At 37.7% G+C, this 16,892-nt stretch overlaps 1 protein-coding gene across 2 annotated transcripts in view; it reads left to right on the top strand.

Annotated features, from left to right (window-relative positions):
* The window catches only part of AKAP7 (A-kinase anchoring protein 7), an 86,165-nt gene extending 69,504 nt beyond the window's left edge, over positions 1-16,661 (top strand). For both annotated transcript variants that reach the window (XM_018078088.2, XM_029962714.1), the window contains exon 8: positions 14,436-16,661. In XM_018078088.2, coding sequence (XP_017933577.2) covers positions 14,436-14,638 — 203 coding nt within the window. In that variant the 3' untranslated portion in view covers positions 14,639-16,661. The remainder of the gene's footprint in view (positions 1-14,435) is intronic.
* Positions 16,662-16,892: the final 231 nt, after the last annotated feature.

Below are 16,892 nucleotides of genomic sequence, written 5' to 3'. Positions count from 1 at the left end.
GCTGTGACAGTCTGCTGGCAGCCCCTGGAGTCAAGGGCTGCAGCGAGATGGATGAGAATATCAGCTAGCCCATTTAAAAGCAGACCTTCTATAAATAATATCAGAAAGATCGGTTCAGATGGCAAGCCAACAAATTGCCAACTCCATCTGGAATCCTCATTCTAAGTACATACATAGCAAGGGAAGGATCCTGGGTAAAATGCTGTTCATGCAGCCCTGGGCATTAAAAATCAAACTGGTAGTCTGCTCCCATGGCTCTTGCAAGAGACTTCCAGCATGATTTCTTCAAGCACAAGTGAGCCTGGCAGGAAAGTAAGATCATTTTAAATCTTCTGCATTTATACTAGGTTGCTTAAGCAGTGTGTATGCTGCCATCCCATATCCTTTTTGGGTTTGAAAGGGAGAATAAAGGCCAAAAGAGAAAGTAAATACACATAAACATGTCTTGGGTGAACTGAAGAGGGTTACTTCCTGAGTGTCTTGTATGCAGATGTTCCACTTAAGAAGAGAAAGTTAGATTTCTTATACTTCTCTAAGTATGCAGGTTAAACACTATTGCTCATTAGTGGAAAATATGCTTGTTATCCAGCCCGTATACACCTAGATATGAGATATTCTGTCTTTTAAGCTGTTAAGATGATTTAAAGGTTATTTTAGTAACACCATTGCCACAGCAAAAGGAGGGCTGGATTCTCAGAGGAGCACTGCTTGCTTACCCTGGCATACTGTTGAATAAGGCAAAGGCTACAGTATTATGTTTTTATTGATTTTCAGAGGGTAAATTACAGGTCATTGCTGTCAGATAATATTAAAAGCTGCCCTGTATTCCCAGTGAACATCATCCAAATACTTTATTCTGTATTATGGAAAACCCATTAGTACTATTTCTTTCATTCATTATTGCATGCTCCTTTCTCAGTTTACTGAGTTTCATGTATACTCTGCACAGTGCCTCTCAACTCACTATACAAACTGTGCCACTTGTTGCTCACCAAACAGTAGAAGGAGCAAGCAGCATGATTTTCTGAAGTGTTGTAAGGCCTGCCCTGAAAAGTAGAAAGCATTGGAAAGTCTAAATATTTAGAGTTATAAGTTTTGCCTTTCCATTTCTTTACTTCTACAGGTTAAATCATAATTACAGCAGTAAGATCTCATTGTAGTGGAAGAGGAAATGAAAATTCTGTTTTTCCCACAGCCTTACTGGAGTCAGGAGCCAAATCCTGTCCTCTGGCACATGTGTTACTCTAGCTACTGCTGCATTACTCTCTGAAACTGTTCTTAGTTCATACTTCTGTTTTCATTTGTGCTGGACTGCTTTGGAGTTACGGTTCAAAACCTCTGCCAGGAGAAATCCAGAGAAGTAACTGTTCCATGAATGCAGGATTTGGCTCAATGTACTTCTCAGCTTTGCTATTTACAGATACAGCCCAATTCTGCAGACCGCTCCAGGTGCCTTGGACTCTGGTGTACTGCATGATGGGGTGTCTGGGGATGCACCTGGACACTGGGACTGCCTTGCCCATACCATCATCCTGGCATAGTTCTGGCCCTGGCAAAAATGTAAATGCTGCAGAAACTCCTGGGCACTGGTTAAAAGTTAGCACCAACCCAAATGCTTTCCCAGCAGGCAGTTTGGATGCAGCCGTGGCATTTCAGAGGCTAGCAGAGCTGGATAGGACCTGAATTGCTCTGTGCTAATTTGCCTTAGAGCCAAAGAGCAAGTACTGGCATTGTAGAACTCACCTCTGTAAGCATAGGCTGGTACCTCTGAATGAAACACCAGATTTCAGAGGTGCTTTTCATGTTACTGTAAGGACAGATGTTTTGTCTAATGTCAACATAGAACCCAAACTGAGTTTTCCTTCTCTGCTCAAAAATGATACATGAGCAAACCCATATTACAGCCAAATAAGAAGTGTGACATGCTAAATATGAAATACCATCCTTTTGTTACTATGTATGTACAGCTACTCCTGCAATTTAGAAATTCATTTGCTTTGACCTATTGTATTGCTATATGACAAGTCATACTGCAACCTAATCCCTGTGAGTTTAGAGTGGAACCACTCTCGTTGTAGAAATTGTAGCATATGGAAAAAAACATCTATTACAAAAATAGAATAGTCACACTTGGGAGTAGGAAAGTGTTATACAACAAAACGTGGTAGTTGTCTACCTGAGGTTTTAAATGTGCTTTTTTCCCTTTATACTGTCTGATTTGTGATGCTAAATGCTAGCTAATTGAGTGCTTTGTTTGCTAATGGAAAGTGATCTTCCTGGATCAGGCAGGCATGTTTTAATCTTGATTCCAGAAGCCATTAAAATATTAATTTTTTTTTTTAAATTATAAAATTGGTCTGCACAGCCTTCATTAAAGATACCATATAATTAAGAAAGAGAAGATGAGTTCTTTGGTTCACTAAAGGTCTTTAGAAACTAAAATCTGAACTAATAATCATACTCTCAATTTTGACATTTCTGTACTGACCTGGAATAATCAGGAAGCTGTATTCAGTCCTCTTTGAAAAAGGGGTGAAAACAGCTTTCATCTATGCAAAAACTTCCCCTCTGGGAAGGAAAAAAAAAACCAACAAAATCTGTATCTTTTACCCCTTCAGCAGGATCATGTGCAACCAGACCTACAATCATTTAGCAGGAATGGCACACATACAGTGCTGGCTACACTGCACTGGGAAGATCAGTGTAACTTTTGTCCTGGAAACTCAAGAGGCATAATCCTGGAGCAGAGGAGGAAGGTGCTTCAAGGAAGTGTTGCATTTCCAAAAAAACGTAGTGCTTCAAATGTAAAGTAGGAGCCCAGGCTGCAGTTCCAGAAAATTTCTGGGGAGCTGTGGAGCTACATCTTGGGGAGTTCTGAGATTAGGACCTATCTAGTTTTGAAAAAAAAGATACAAAGCCAGAAGGCAGGAGGAGGAACTGGTTAACATGATTAAGCAACTGTTAGGATAGCATGGGGCTACTTCTATTGCATCATGTAAAATAAGAACAAGAGAGAACATTTTGTATATATTTCAGGGAAAGCTTCCTGTCAAGTGGCAGATGCTGGGCTGCAGAGTCTACATTTTGCAATGTTGTGACCAAGATTTTCAGATTAAGGCAGACAAACAGAGAAAGCAAGACAAACAACAGGTCCTTGGTCCAGTGAAGGATTGTCCTTTAGATGACACTGGTCTGTTATTATTTGTGAAATTATTATAGACGAAGTGGAAAATAAGATAACTTGAAAAGTATCTTAGTAAGGCTACTGGCACCTTGTTCAGCAGCTGATTAATGAAAGTTTAATAACGTTTCATACCAAGTCATTTTGCCATTCCTAAAATTTGAGAGATTCTGTTTCCATAAGCCTAAAGTGGAAAACTGATGGAAGAGATTAGGATTTGGAGGAGTTTGGGGTTTGGGGTATATTCTATATGGTATAGAAGTTAGCATGGTGTCCCTGCCCATGGCAGAAGGGCTGGAACTAGATGATCTTTAAGGTCTCTTCCAACCTTAACCATTCTATAAATCTACAGAGAAAGAGGTTGGAAATTATCCTATCTTACAAGGAAAATTGACTGGATGCCACAAAGATTGTTTAGAATTTAGAGACCTTAAATTGATAAACATTTGGCTACAGAGTGTCTTCAAGCCTTGAGTAGCTAGAAATACACTGTACCACTGATGAATTTAGCACTGCCAAACTTGTACAATAGTCAGTGCTTTTAGGCTCATAATTCTGATATTGGCATACCCAGCTGAACTTCTGTCAGGCTGTTGACCCTGCCTGTTACTCTCATGAACCTTGGGTATTGCTGTCCTAAATTGATGTAGAGAAAATTCACTCCTTATTAGGTATTTCCTCTGGATCCCAGTGCCCAGATCTCAAAATCCACCATTAACTTTATCATTTCTGCTGGTGGCTTAATCCCTTTGAATATCTACCAGTCTCAGGTGAGCTTGATCTGGGCATTTGCTAAGTTTTATGCGAGTTTAAATCCTCAGGCATTCACTCACTAGAGAGCTTGTATCCTTTTGCTAAAAGAATTGTCTTATGCCATGGTCCATTATTGTGTTATTCTGTTTCACATCCTAGCAATAATTTTTTAAGTTACACTTTATTCAATTTTTCACTTTAGTACAAAGCACAAGGATTGAGCAAAAACATATTAAGTATCAGCCATGTTTTCTACAGCACTTGCTGTGGCTGAGGACAGTCATTCAAAAATGAACATTTTTTGCTGTCTTAAAAATCCATTACCATCCAGTATGACCTAATGCAATCAAAAATGTTTTCCTTTCTTCCTCTCTTCTCTCAGCTCGCCTTTTACTTTTCACAGATGCCTCATTAATACAATGTGAGACATTTTTCCAGACTTTATTCTTGTAGTTCTATAAAATATAACCTATGACTATGTGAGTTCTAGTGGTTGAACCCCCTTCTAAAGTCTGAGATTACCTTTCTCTGTTAAAATGAAATTTGGTGTAGTGTTTTTGTGTTGTGAAGCACTGTTGATCATCTGATGTAATGAAATAAATGTTACTTTATGTTGACTGCTTTAAATCATCATTTTGCTTTAAGAGATCCTTATCATTCCCTTAGTCCTTTTTTTTCAACCGTGGTCTCTATAGAAGGCATAAAATAAGAAAAGATTACAGGATTAGACTTCAGATAAAAACATGATATGTTTTTGGTAAGATCTGTCCCAGTATAAGCTTCTACATCAGCAGCAGAATATCTGGATCAACATGGTGCTGCACCAAGGCTATAAGGACAGACTAATTCTCAACTGCTGTAGGTTCCTGCTTCTGACACCCACATGATAACAGGATGTGACCCTCAATGTATAGCTATACCTGCATACTTGGAGTTCAAAACACATTGCATGGTGCCGTGCAAATGTATATGCTTGCCCATCTCAGGAAATCTCAAAATTATGAATGATATAATTGGCTCTTGGGAGGAACCCATGCCCATTTCTTTCCTTCTCCTCATCTTTAATGAACTTTTCTTGGCCTCTCTAGCCAGACATAGAAGTGGGAGAACTTTTCTGTATGGAAAACATAAAGACAAAGCAAATTAAAATACTTGCTTTTGATTACACAGTTTGTTCTGAATGTGGTGCAAAGAAATGGAAAAACTGGTTATGGTATGAATATCCATCCTTTATTCTTTTACTCTTGCGTTGGAGAAAGACTGAGAAAAATACTGATTTAAAATAAGAGCACGAAGAAACAAATATGAAACTCCAAATTAGAACTGTTTAGCCTGATAGAAACAAAGGCCCAGAAGACTAGTTGACATAAATAAGCAGTTTTCCACTCATGTTAATAGGACAGATTTAGAGTTATTGGGGTACTGAAGAGAAAGGATTGGAATTGTCTCTACTATATCGGCAGAGATTAAATTTTACAAATGGGAAAAGGAGTGTAAAAAGAAGAGAACCATAAATTTTAAGGCATGGTAATGAGCAATCCATTATGTGTAAGTTGGTAAAAGTTGTGATGATTAGTTCAGTTTTTGGCACAGCAGACATATTTTTCTGGATTGATTTCATTGAAGTGTTGCTAGAACAGTCTGACTCACTGAGTTTGAGGAAGTAGAAATACAGGGAAAGAGAGGAAGGGGGAGTTACTCTTTTGATAGAATGCAGTGTAAGAGCTGTAGGGATTTACTTTCACTAAAGAAGTGTTGCTAATAGGTAGAGAAATGGTTAATTTTAAGGAGCTTTATGTTGTTTCAACAAAGAAAATGCTTTTATAACTATTTGATATTTAGCATAGGAAGGATGTGAAAGTAAAGCCCACTGGTTTAAAAAAGTATTCTTGATTTCTGCTGGTGAAGGAGACTCAAGCATAATGTTAATTTTGATTACTAACTAGGTGGTTGATGAGCAAATGAGGATATTTGCACTATACATAAAAAACACAGGATGGGAAAAAATTAGTATTGTCCCCTCATATTATTTCAGTTTTTTCTTGCAGTAGATTATAAAGTCTACTTATTTCATGTGAAGGATCAATTGCATTAAATTTAGTTTTATGGCATGGTAATGTTTCAGGGTTTTTCATCCACAGATTTTGTTACACTTTAGCAATTTTTAGATTCCTGTGAATTAGATTAAGCAAGCTGTAGTCATACCTTCAGCATTCTTAACTCTTTATCTACAGCTATTCTGATTTAATATGGCTGAGGTGACCAAAAACCCCATGGCTCAGAGCAATTTATTATGACCAAACAAAAACGTGTCCAAATTTGTTGCTTATCTTGCCTGTGGAATACTTTTCTTTGGACATCAAGAGGGACTTCTTGCAATGGCATGTGGTGATAGGACAAGGAGTAATGGCTTTAAACTGAAAGAGGGTGGTGAGATTGCTCAGAGAAGCTGTGGATCCCCATCACTGGAATTGTTCAATGCCAAATTGAATGGGACTTTGAGCAGAATGGTCTAGTAGAAGGTTCTCCTTGCCCATGGCAGGGGAGTTGGAACTACATGGTCTTTAAGGTCCCTTCCAAACCAAACCATTCTATGATTCTGTGATTCACTGTTGTTGTAAGCAGTGGGCTTTTAGAGAGAGATGAAAGTTGAGGAAGAGTTTGTCCTGAAGAAGAGCAGGAGCAGTAATTTTATGGGTTCAGAACCAGAGCATTTAAACAAAGGTCTAAACTTCTAATCTCTCCAAGTATCAAAAATAAATTTCATATTTGCAAACATATGTGTGGTAGGACATTTATACAGCTACATCTCACAAAATCAAAGTGAAAACTTATATCACATTCCCACTTTTTAAAAGAAACCCACCTTTAAACTGAAGGTTATGTGACAAACAAAAGAGAGGGAAGAAAGAACAAAGCTAAATACATTATTTAAAGCAAAATATATAATGGATAAAGGGGATTCAGATAGTAGATGCTATGATAAGTACTTAATGGGGTTTTTTTAAAATGCCACTCAAATTAACTTAAGGACGTTATATTAATCTTCCCAAAGCTGTTAATAAATTCAGTCCAAATCTGTATATTTGACCCATGCAATGAAAGACAGCAGCAATATTACTCACATGTTCAAAAATACATAATTTCATGGTTTACCCAAGAAGCTTAGGAAGTGGGTTCAATTTCTTCAAGAGGAAGATTCTGGGGGAAAAGGATTAGACCCATCTGTTTTGGCAGCCCTGAGATGCAGTTATGCTGCAAGTTCAAACCTATGTGAGATGTTCATACCAAAAGAGGTGACTCTGACCTTCTTCCATTAGGTTCAGGATCTAATTAATTATGGTTAGAGAGATGTTAAAAGCACCTTGAAAGTGACATTTTTCTGTTAAAAATATACAGTATTTAAAATTATTAAATTAAAATTATTACAGTATTTTATGGACACTGTTGGACATCCTCTTGAAGTGCAGTTATACTTAATCTTTTTTTTGACAAGATTTCATTTTCATTTTGCAGATCAAGGAGTATGCAGCTGTCTTTCACTCACGTTAGTGTAACTGAAATAATCAAATGAAAACGCATGTTGATTAAAAACTGACTTTTCTTTCCGTAATTTACAAATACATTCAAAATTGCTTTCCCCAAGGAAAGACATGTACTATGTGAGAGACTGTCTGATAGCATGAGCTTGCATGGAGTTGTCTTCTGAGCTCGGAAGGAGCAACAATGCGGGATCAGCTTGTTAAGATTCACTTATTAACACTTGCTTTTAACAATCTGTCTTAGTCCAAAAAAGGTTGCTTTTTTTAGTGTAATTGACAGGAGCGTGAAGAAGTCTCAGCCAAAATAGCTGTATAGTAACAAATGAATCCTAAAGATTTAAAACTGAAGATCACAGAGACGGGATAGGAAACGGTAACAGGAGGTGAATGTTTATTAAAAGACTTCCCTTGTCATGCTTACAAGTAAATGTTTGATTTTCATGGTTGACTGGTCCATAAGCAGGAACTTTGAGGTTTTGGCAAAAGATTTGGACTATGACAATTAAAATCTTTGTATATCCTATTTTGGTTAACCGCTGCATTTTTTGGGCCTACACCTCCTTCAGCTTGGTGACCCAGCAGGGTGATTTTTTTCCTTCAAGACCATCGGGCTCTGTCTGTGGTCAGTAGTGACCAAGGCTGATGGGGAAGCAACTTGCACAGTCTCCCCTAGTGTGTTACATTCTCAGTATTATTTCTGCAGGACTATTGAAGGTGAGGGACTGCCGAGTCTGTCCTGTTCCAGAATACAGCTTTTCCCTGGGAAACTGAGAAACCTAGTCTCTCTCTCAGGCTCTGAAAACAGAAGGCTTGCCCCTTGGCTGCATCCTGGAGGGAGGAGGAGCTCTTCTGCTCTCCTTGATAACACTGCTGACCCAAGCGGCCCTATTCCCTGTTCCCTTGAGCTAGTAGCACCAGGCAGCACTGTGAATGGGGAAGAGGGATGAATAATGTTACCTTGATGTTTCCTATCAAGATCTACCTCAATCTTTTGGTTCTCCCATTGTCACCTTGCACAGTGGATGTTACTGTGGTTATGTAAAACTGCTTTTGTAACTTGGGCTGTTTTTTCTACCTGAATATTGGTGAGAAAATCGAGTGAAACTCACAGCTTCTTAAGCCGCCTTCTTTCCTTCAGCCATTATGTTATCTTTGCTGCCTGTTACACTAGTCTTCTTATAAATTCATTAAGTTTAAGCATTAAACTACATTAAAGGAATCAGGGCATTTCTCTGTCAGCAGGTGCCTTTTAATAGGAAAATAAAACCAAGATATTTAACAGAACTCCCTGTATGCCAGGACTAGAGTCTTACATTACGTTTTTTATTTTGTTCATTCTGAAGGCTCATGCCTGTGGCATCACATCCTCCAGTGCTTGCAGAAGGAAGAATAGGTTTAGTAGATCACATCCCATTTCTACCATTAGAGTTGGTCAGAAATTTTAGATCACTGATCTTCAGAGGGTTTTGTGTGAACAAAACAAACTTTTGCCACGTTTGCCAAGTCTCCAGCTTGAAGGGAGCTGCAGGTATTCCCTACTGTCATCACTGAATCTGGCAAGAGCATTGTTGTCCCTGAATAGCTGCAACACCCTTAATTTCCTCTTTACTAGAAATTCCTAATTTTGTCATGTTTATTGCATGGTGGGCCAAATTAAATAAAAACTCTTTCCAGCAAACTGGAAACCCATGTGTTCAGCACAAAGGACAGATTGGTGTTGCCTGAATTTCCTTGTTAGACAATCCTGTATTTTCAATATAGGTAAACCTAAAGAAGTTTGTTAAATTTCCCACATCTGGTGGTAGCATCCAGCAACAGATATATCATAACCATCATGTCATAATGAAATTATAATTTCACACTTCCTCTCCGTTCCTTATTTGTGTCAATTCCTTAAGTGGCCACTTTAGACATATTTCATGCAAGTCCTTCTTAATTAACAAGGAAATGTTCAGAGTTGTGACTTTCCTGTCTGTACTTATTGTGTTGATTAGATATGGGCACATGCTCATGTTTGTGTTCATTACTTTAAAACTATGATCTTGAATCATGGCCAGCCATGCTGGCTCATCTGCAGCCTGTTGCAAGGATGGGAAGCGAATGGTCTGGTGCCTGATTATAGCTTGTTATTCAATTTATTATGGATTGTGGACTCTCTGTCTTTGCAGGATGAAGGTGGATGGTATTTTTCTAATGCTGTAGTTCTGTTAATATATATGGCCTGCCAAATTTTTCTGAAAGTCCTCAGTAAAGAAGCGTTCAACACATTGGTCTGATGCATAGGACATTGCAGTTCAGTATGCAGGCGTGGGAACTTCATCCAGTTCCCACAGAAGTCAATGAGGTTTAATTTAATTTTGAATCAGTGTCACAAAAACTAGATGTTTCCACAGGCTGCAGCTGGGCACAGAAGCCTTGCAGTAGTCTGCATCTGCCTGGGCACTATGAGTATAAATGATGTCTTCAGTCTTAGACTTTCCTTCTAACACAGAGATAGGGAACCGTGATAAAGGCATAATCATTGAGATTGCAAAGTGTATGAATTTACATGCTGAAATCTGTCTGACATTTGTTTCATTATCCTTCCTTTGTTTTCTCCAGCCCTACCATGTGCAGAAATAATTGCAAGTCTTCTGCTGAAGGTTTCTTACTACATCAGTAGTTAGCATAGTTCTTGCCTTCCTTCCAGTCCTGTTGTACTGCACACACAGTTTTGCTTCTGTACAGGGGGGTTAATAGTCAATTATAGTGAGGTATTATTATGAGTTGCAGCCACTGAGGAGTCACTATAGAAAGGGAATCTTGTGGTGAAAGCTTTGTCTATATGCAACAGCAACTTGGCTCACCTTGGTGTTGTTATGAGGTACTGCGTAAGTAGAAAGATGAAGTTTTCCAGCATTCAGAAAGAATTTCTTAATGTTTAGTTTTTGGAAAATTACCTGAGTCCCATGTGGGGTTTTTTGTTTCTAGAGTTTGTAAAAACTGTGTTAGAAAACTAATAAACTAAAAGGTAGATGGAGCCATGTCTGTTTACACAGCCCTCCCCAAGGTGCAGACCAGAACCTCTGCTACCAGAGTATAGATTTCCCTACTAGTTTTGGTCACCTATTCAAAATACCAAGGGTCTCCTTTATAATTTTCCCCATGTTGTCATTATTTTGTTGTCAAGAAAGGTTGTTGGAAGGAAAAACAAAACCCAGGGTGTTGAGGCCATGAGGAAAGGATTGCAGAACATTGTCTTGGAGTGTAGCTGGTAAAAGGTTGTAAAACTGTCTTTTTCTATGAATGGGATTCACTGTAGCTTCTTTCAATTTAATCTGTCACAAAAAAACTGGACTAGTCATATAAACAGTAGAGGAATTCAAGTAACAGTCCTACCTCTCTCCAAATTTGAGATATCTACATACACTCTAAGCTCTGTCAGGGCCATGAAAATGCTGTGCCAGGACCACGATACCTGATTTGTTCCAATTCAGTGTTTCAAAATTCAGATCAGGGTCTTGTAAAGTGGAAGGGGGTGTACACTTGGAAAGTAAACCTAGTCCAGTAGAAAGATATAGCAGTGAATTTGAATCCAAATTTGGATTTCAATGCAGGCATCTGGTTCATGTCCATAACTGCTAGCATCTGGCTGTAGGATCATAAAGCACCTTTTGAATAATTCTGTGCAGTTGAGAGTTCCCTTTGTAAAAAATGGTGGTCATTTCAGGACAAGGGGTATGCTTCAGTTTCAGTAATAAAAAACACTGCTAAGCATGGATGCACTGAGGTACACTCACAGGGTATGAATTTGTTTCTATATTTTGAAAATTACAGAGGAGAATTCTGGGATAAAATGAAAGGGTTTTTTCATTTTTATTCTTTGCCACATGAATGAGAAGACAGGGGAAGTTTTTTATTCTTAGGCACAGAATTAAGTATCACAGCATTGATGCAAATACAATCCTGTGGTATACCTGTTCCCTTTTCAGAACAGAGTTTACAAACAGAGCAAGTCTGAATTTTGAAACCTTTTTTTTAAATCTTAAACATTCATATCTACAATGATTTTCACTGATATTCTGATAAATCAAATAATATAAGACAGTCCACACAAAGAAACATTTACCAGCTACAGAGGAATTGTATTCATCTAAGAAGCAGGCTAACAGCAGATGCATCATGGAGGGAGAGATATAAAAGGACATATATGTGTGTTAAATATAGATGATCGATACTCACTTTTATTACATGACCTGTTTGTTTTTATCAACAGTCATGAGTAGGAATGGTACAACAGTATATAGCTAGTTTGCCAGTGAACCACAGCATTGCAGACACTCCCACAACTGCTATTTAAGGATTATGAGAATATAAACAGAGCATCAGGGAATCATATAGCCCCATGTGGCAGTCCACCAAGGTGGCCAGATGGATAAATCCAAGGACAATCTTCATGCAGGGATGTGCATGCATTTGCATGTCAGTCAGATGTTGTGTATGCCTTTCCAGTGGGAGTGCAGAGCTCACTTAGGAGGTGCTACAGACTTGAGCTTCGACTGTTGATGAGCCATGAATATCTCAAAATATTAAAAGTAAACGAACAAAAAAATGCAAAATCATTCTTCTGTAGCTATATAAACTCTACTTTTAAAAGGCTCATTTTAAGTAATCTTTTTTGATGCTTGAGAAATTACTTACAAGTGTACTATCTGTTTGTTTTGAAATTATAAATGCAACAGTAGATATATGTATTTTATACATATGTATGTAAATGAGAACTGTTTTGCAGAAAGTATTTATGAGAGAAGAGCTCTGTCCTTTTTAAGACTGTAAGAATAATACATGATGTACTACAAGTAAAATTGCATTCTGAGTAAATACAGTCACTACTGGTTTGTGGTATCTGGAGGCCTCTGTGACTGATTAGTCATACTCTGCATATTAAATACTAGAGGGTCAAATGTAAGAGTGGCTGAGCACCATATTTCCCATTGATTTTGTTCTGAGTTCCGTGGACTGATCATTAGTGCTGTGTGAGTAACGATTTCTGTGACCCATGAGCAATTCTGAAAAATGAGAAACTCTGCAGCTGAAAACCACAATATTATTTTTTTTTCTAGTGAATAAATAGACTGGGACTTCCAACACATTTTTCGAGCATCTTTGCTAAAAGCAAAGGAAATTAGGAATCAAAAGGCTGCATTCAAAGGGGCTTGTGGGATCAGTTCAGAAAAGCTGAGAGGAGATGCTGCTCATATGTATCTTGGATGTTCTGAGAGATAAGAGTCTGAATTAAGTCCCTTTTTTTTTAAGTTAAAGGATAGACTTAAACACAGGATTTAGAGGTAGTGACATGGTAAGCAGTGAGTCAGAGAACATGGAGCATGTAGCTGTTTAGTTTTGGGAATAGTATCTCTGACTCTGTTGGACTTGCATATTAGCCTAAAATGTTTCTTCTTGGAAATTCTAAATCTGTTTTTAATGTTTTCTCATATATTTTTTAATTTGGTTTTAGCCAAAACTATCCGCATAGATACCCTTTCAATATTTTTAGAGCAATTTTTCCAAACTTTTTCTGAAATGTAATGAAATGCTTTACCAAGGTAAAGTCTTAATTCTTCAGCTGGAGAGTGCAGTTCTTCCTTCCCCACAGTAACAGTGCTGTGGAGTCCCAGAACTGGAAGAGTTTGGTATGTCTTGCTGTTCCAGAGTGGGATGTTCATGTTATAAAGCTCAGCTAATAAAGGTGCTGCCTCTGAATATGAAGAGTTGAATCACCATATGAATTATGTTTTATCAGTGAAATCACTCCCAGATATTGCAATCCATTAGAAAGACTAATAAAAGTATTTTATAACTATAATCTATATGTGCAGGCAAACTTGAATAAATTTCCATAAATGAAAAAGGGCAAATTTAGGTAATTGAACAGTACAAAGCTTTGTGTTGAGAGTATGCAATAACATCTCTTTCACCAGATGAGTAGGACTAAGCAGCCTCTTATTACTGGTTGCAGAATGTGAACTCCATAAGAGGACATTAAAAGTATGACCTTAAATATAAATGGAGGAAAACAGTTATTTACCTAGTGCAGGAGACTGTGAAGTGGCAAATGGCATGGCCAGTGGAAACTGGGCAATAAAATTTATTTTTCATGGAATGCATTCTTCATGAAAGGAGGATTCTGTAGTAGGCTATATAGTTTATTGGGAAAATGTTTCATGGAAAAGTACCATTTCAAACTAGATGTCACAATGTATGCAAATCCTTACTATGTATGTAGTTGTTTTGTTTTAAATATTTATTCATACAAAGTCTTAGCAAAGCAGGGAAATGCCAGCTTCTTGCTTTTGTCAGCAGATATCTAAGAATAGACTGCTGGAACTTGCAATCCTCAGATATCAGAGCTTTAAGTTAGAAGACAGAAGAGAGGCAGGGACAGAATATATGTTTTTTCTAAGTTTTATACTTTGTTTGCAAAAATATTTCTAACCTGTGTTTAGATTATTATAGTAATTTTTCCCATGAGAAACTCCTGAATTACAAGCAGTGACTAAATAGATAGATGTTGGATTTGTTAAGCAAAATCACAAAACGGAGGCACCTAAATGCTACTAAAGTGTAAATCTATTCTGTCCCATGTTCTTCATCTTTACCCATATGTCACAGACAATCGTTGGCCAAAAGAAATTAAATTTGCACACTTTTCTGAGTGAGTGTTCATAGTGTTAAGCTGTTGGCTTTAAATGGAGTGTAACAGTACAGATAAGCAGTGAAATCTTTTTGATCTGATATACTGTATACATCTTTATGGAACACACTTGTTTCTGAGCTTGAGGGAGGGGAAATTACTTTTTACAATCAGGAAGAGGCAGCTAATAACTTAAAATCCAGCTCAGACAGAGGCTCCTGATACAATCACAGCTGCTCTCTTTCCATGGCAATGAATTCCTTCTCTTGTCTGTTGTGACGCATAGGTGAAAAACATGCAGCAGAGCCAGATGATGCAGAGTTGGTGAGCCTCAGCAAAAGGCTGGTGGAGAACGCGGTGCTGAAGGCTGTACAGCAATATTTAGAAGAAACGCAAAACAAAACCAGAGAGACTGATGGAAGCCCCATGAAAACTGAAGACGCAGCAAGTGGCAGTAAGAATGAGAGCGACAAGGATAACAGCAAGTGAGCACTGTGCAAAATGCCCGGGAGCAAATACCCCACCAAGAATAACTACAAAAACATGTCCCAGCTCCCTGCTGAAATTTGCTAAGTGGTACTGGGTGACAGGAACTCTACTTTGTGAGTCTCTTATCAAAAGTTTGTTCTGAATTGAAGGACACTGTCTACTGGTTTAATAAGTGCTTGCACTGCTGAAAATCTGTTGAATGCTGGGAGGGATGGACAATGGAAAAAGGACAAGAATGGTGAAGCAGGCAGCTCCAGTCTTCACTTCCCCTTGATACCAAGAATCCCTTCCTTGCTTTTGAAGAGAAACTGAACCTTTTGCGTTTGTCTTTTGGATTTGTCATGAATGGCTGTGGAAAAGGCCTTGTCATAAGTGGAAGCGATGCCCTCCGCCTGAGGGTTTGGCACTGCCGCAGGGCTGCTTGCTCTATGTGAGAGCACGTGCTGTTTCCTAGTCAACAGCAGTCAATCCCAAGCTAAAAATTACCACTACAGATATTCATTGCAGATACTATTACACAGTATGTAATATGACAGGAATTTCTCCTAAATGTGACACTGTACTGTTCTTTACTTTTTGGTAGCATTTGTTGATGTAAATTATATTTTTTGATGAAGTATCTTTTTATAAAAATTCAATATGGTCAAAAACTGAGCACTTAATACTGTCCAAACCAGATTTGATCTCTTTCCGTACATTAATGATTCTAAATGAATTAGTTGTTTTAAAATGTATTATATTGTTCCTTTCCTCTAGGAAAGAGCCATGAAGCAGAGTTAGCAAAAGAAGCTTTACGCAGAGAAACGCAGGCCCTGTTATCCAGACTGAATCAGATAAAAGCGCTGTTATCCAGTCCTGAGATCCGCACAAAAATTAGCAAAGAACTGTTTGAAGACAGGCACTACTCTAACAGTAAATGGGAAAGTTGTGTTGACTCTGAATCTCCAAATGCATGACTGTAAAATCTCATCAGGGTTTTCAAAGAAAAAAATATTTCTACAAGAAATTTTAAAGGTTGGTTTATTGTTTTTTTTAACTCAAAATATGGATGGATGTAAATGGCTCATAAGGAATCATACTGAAATACTTGCACAGAAGGATTATCTTTCATAACAATGAAGTATAGCCATTTCTCAGCACTGCTCTGAAACATGTTTGAGTGTGCAGGTATATGTCATGACTCCAAAGTGGAAAAATACTGGTTTCAAGTAAATCTGAGCAAACACTGTGCCCTTCCTTTATCACTGTAAATAACTCATTTTTTTCTCATATATTTGTTCCCTAACAATGATATACAAATACTAAGAAATGGATGTTTTTAAATACTTCAAAAATGTACATTTGCAAAAAAAACCCCTCTTTTAATTATCTGCCTTTTGGATTTGTACTGGCATTTTGGGTTAGCATTGTCTATTTTTTATTGTTTTTTTAAACAGCACTTGAATACTTGTACAGATGCTGACTTTTTCTGCTGATGTTTACACTAATGCAAGAATGTTTTAAATTTCAGTATGAAATTCAGGCTCCACTGATCTCAATGGCATACTCTCATTGGCTTTAACGGAGTCAGGATGCTGCAATTAAGATTTCTTGTGCAAATAATTATATTCCTTGGGATAATATTTGCCTTTTTACTTTTGTAGAATAGTATTTTTGTCTTTTGTTTTTGATGTATCCTCCATCTCTGCCTTCTGCTGCCTGAGATGGGATGTCAGTTTACTCTTGTTGTTCCCTCCACACACCTGCAAGCTTCATCGAAGATTTGGATGATGTACAATAATGCAGGAGTAGGTCCAATATTTGCATTTTTTTCTAAACATTGTCATAAAAGCTATATAATATATTGTGATTGGTATCAGAATTGTGCTGTTAGAACAGCTGTGTGCATGTTCTTCATTGGTCTCAAGCACTGTTCATTTATCTCATGTCAGAGATTTTTTTTTATCTCGTTTGATATATAGCAGTATATTCTGAGACGCATTTCATACATGCCATGTTCACAATAAAATATTTTTCCTTTGCACCGTGTGTACATTTTCACCTGTCTCCAAATAGACTTAAATAAAATTAAGTACTTGCAAGTAACAAGGTTGAGAGAAACTGTGCTCCTATGAATCACACCATTGAACTGCAGATGTTGTGCCAACCTACTAATCCAGAGTTTGGGTGCTAGAATCATGCAGAAGCTAGACCCAAGTCATTATTGTTTTCAAGGCCAAACTTTGAAACTCTAGCAATTAGTTTGTATTTTGGA

This window comes from Manacus vitellinus, unplaced genomic scaffold (assembly GCF_001715985.3).
Source record: "Manacus vitellinus isolate BGI_N305 unplaced genomic scaffold, ASM171598v3 scaffold_4_pilon, whole genome shotgun sequence".
Lineage (NCBI taxonomy): Eukaryota > Metazoa > Chordata > Aves > Passeriformes > Pipridae > Manacus > Manacus vitellinus.
This window is presented reverse-complemented; position numbering and strand designations above follow the sequence as displayed.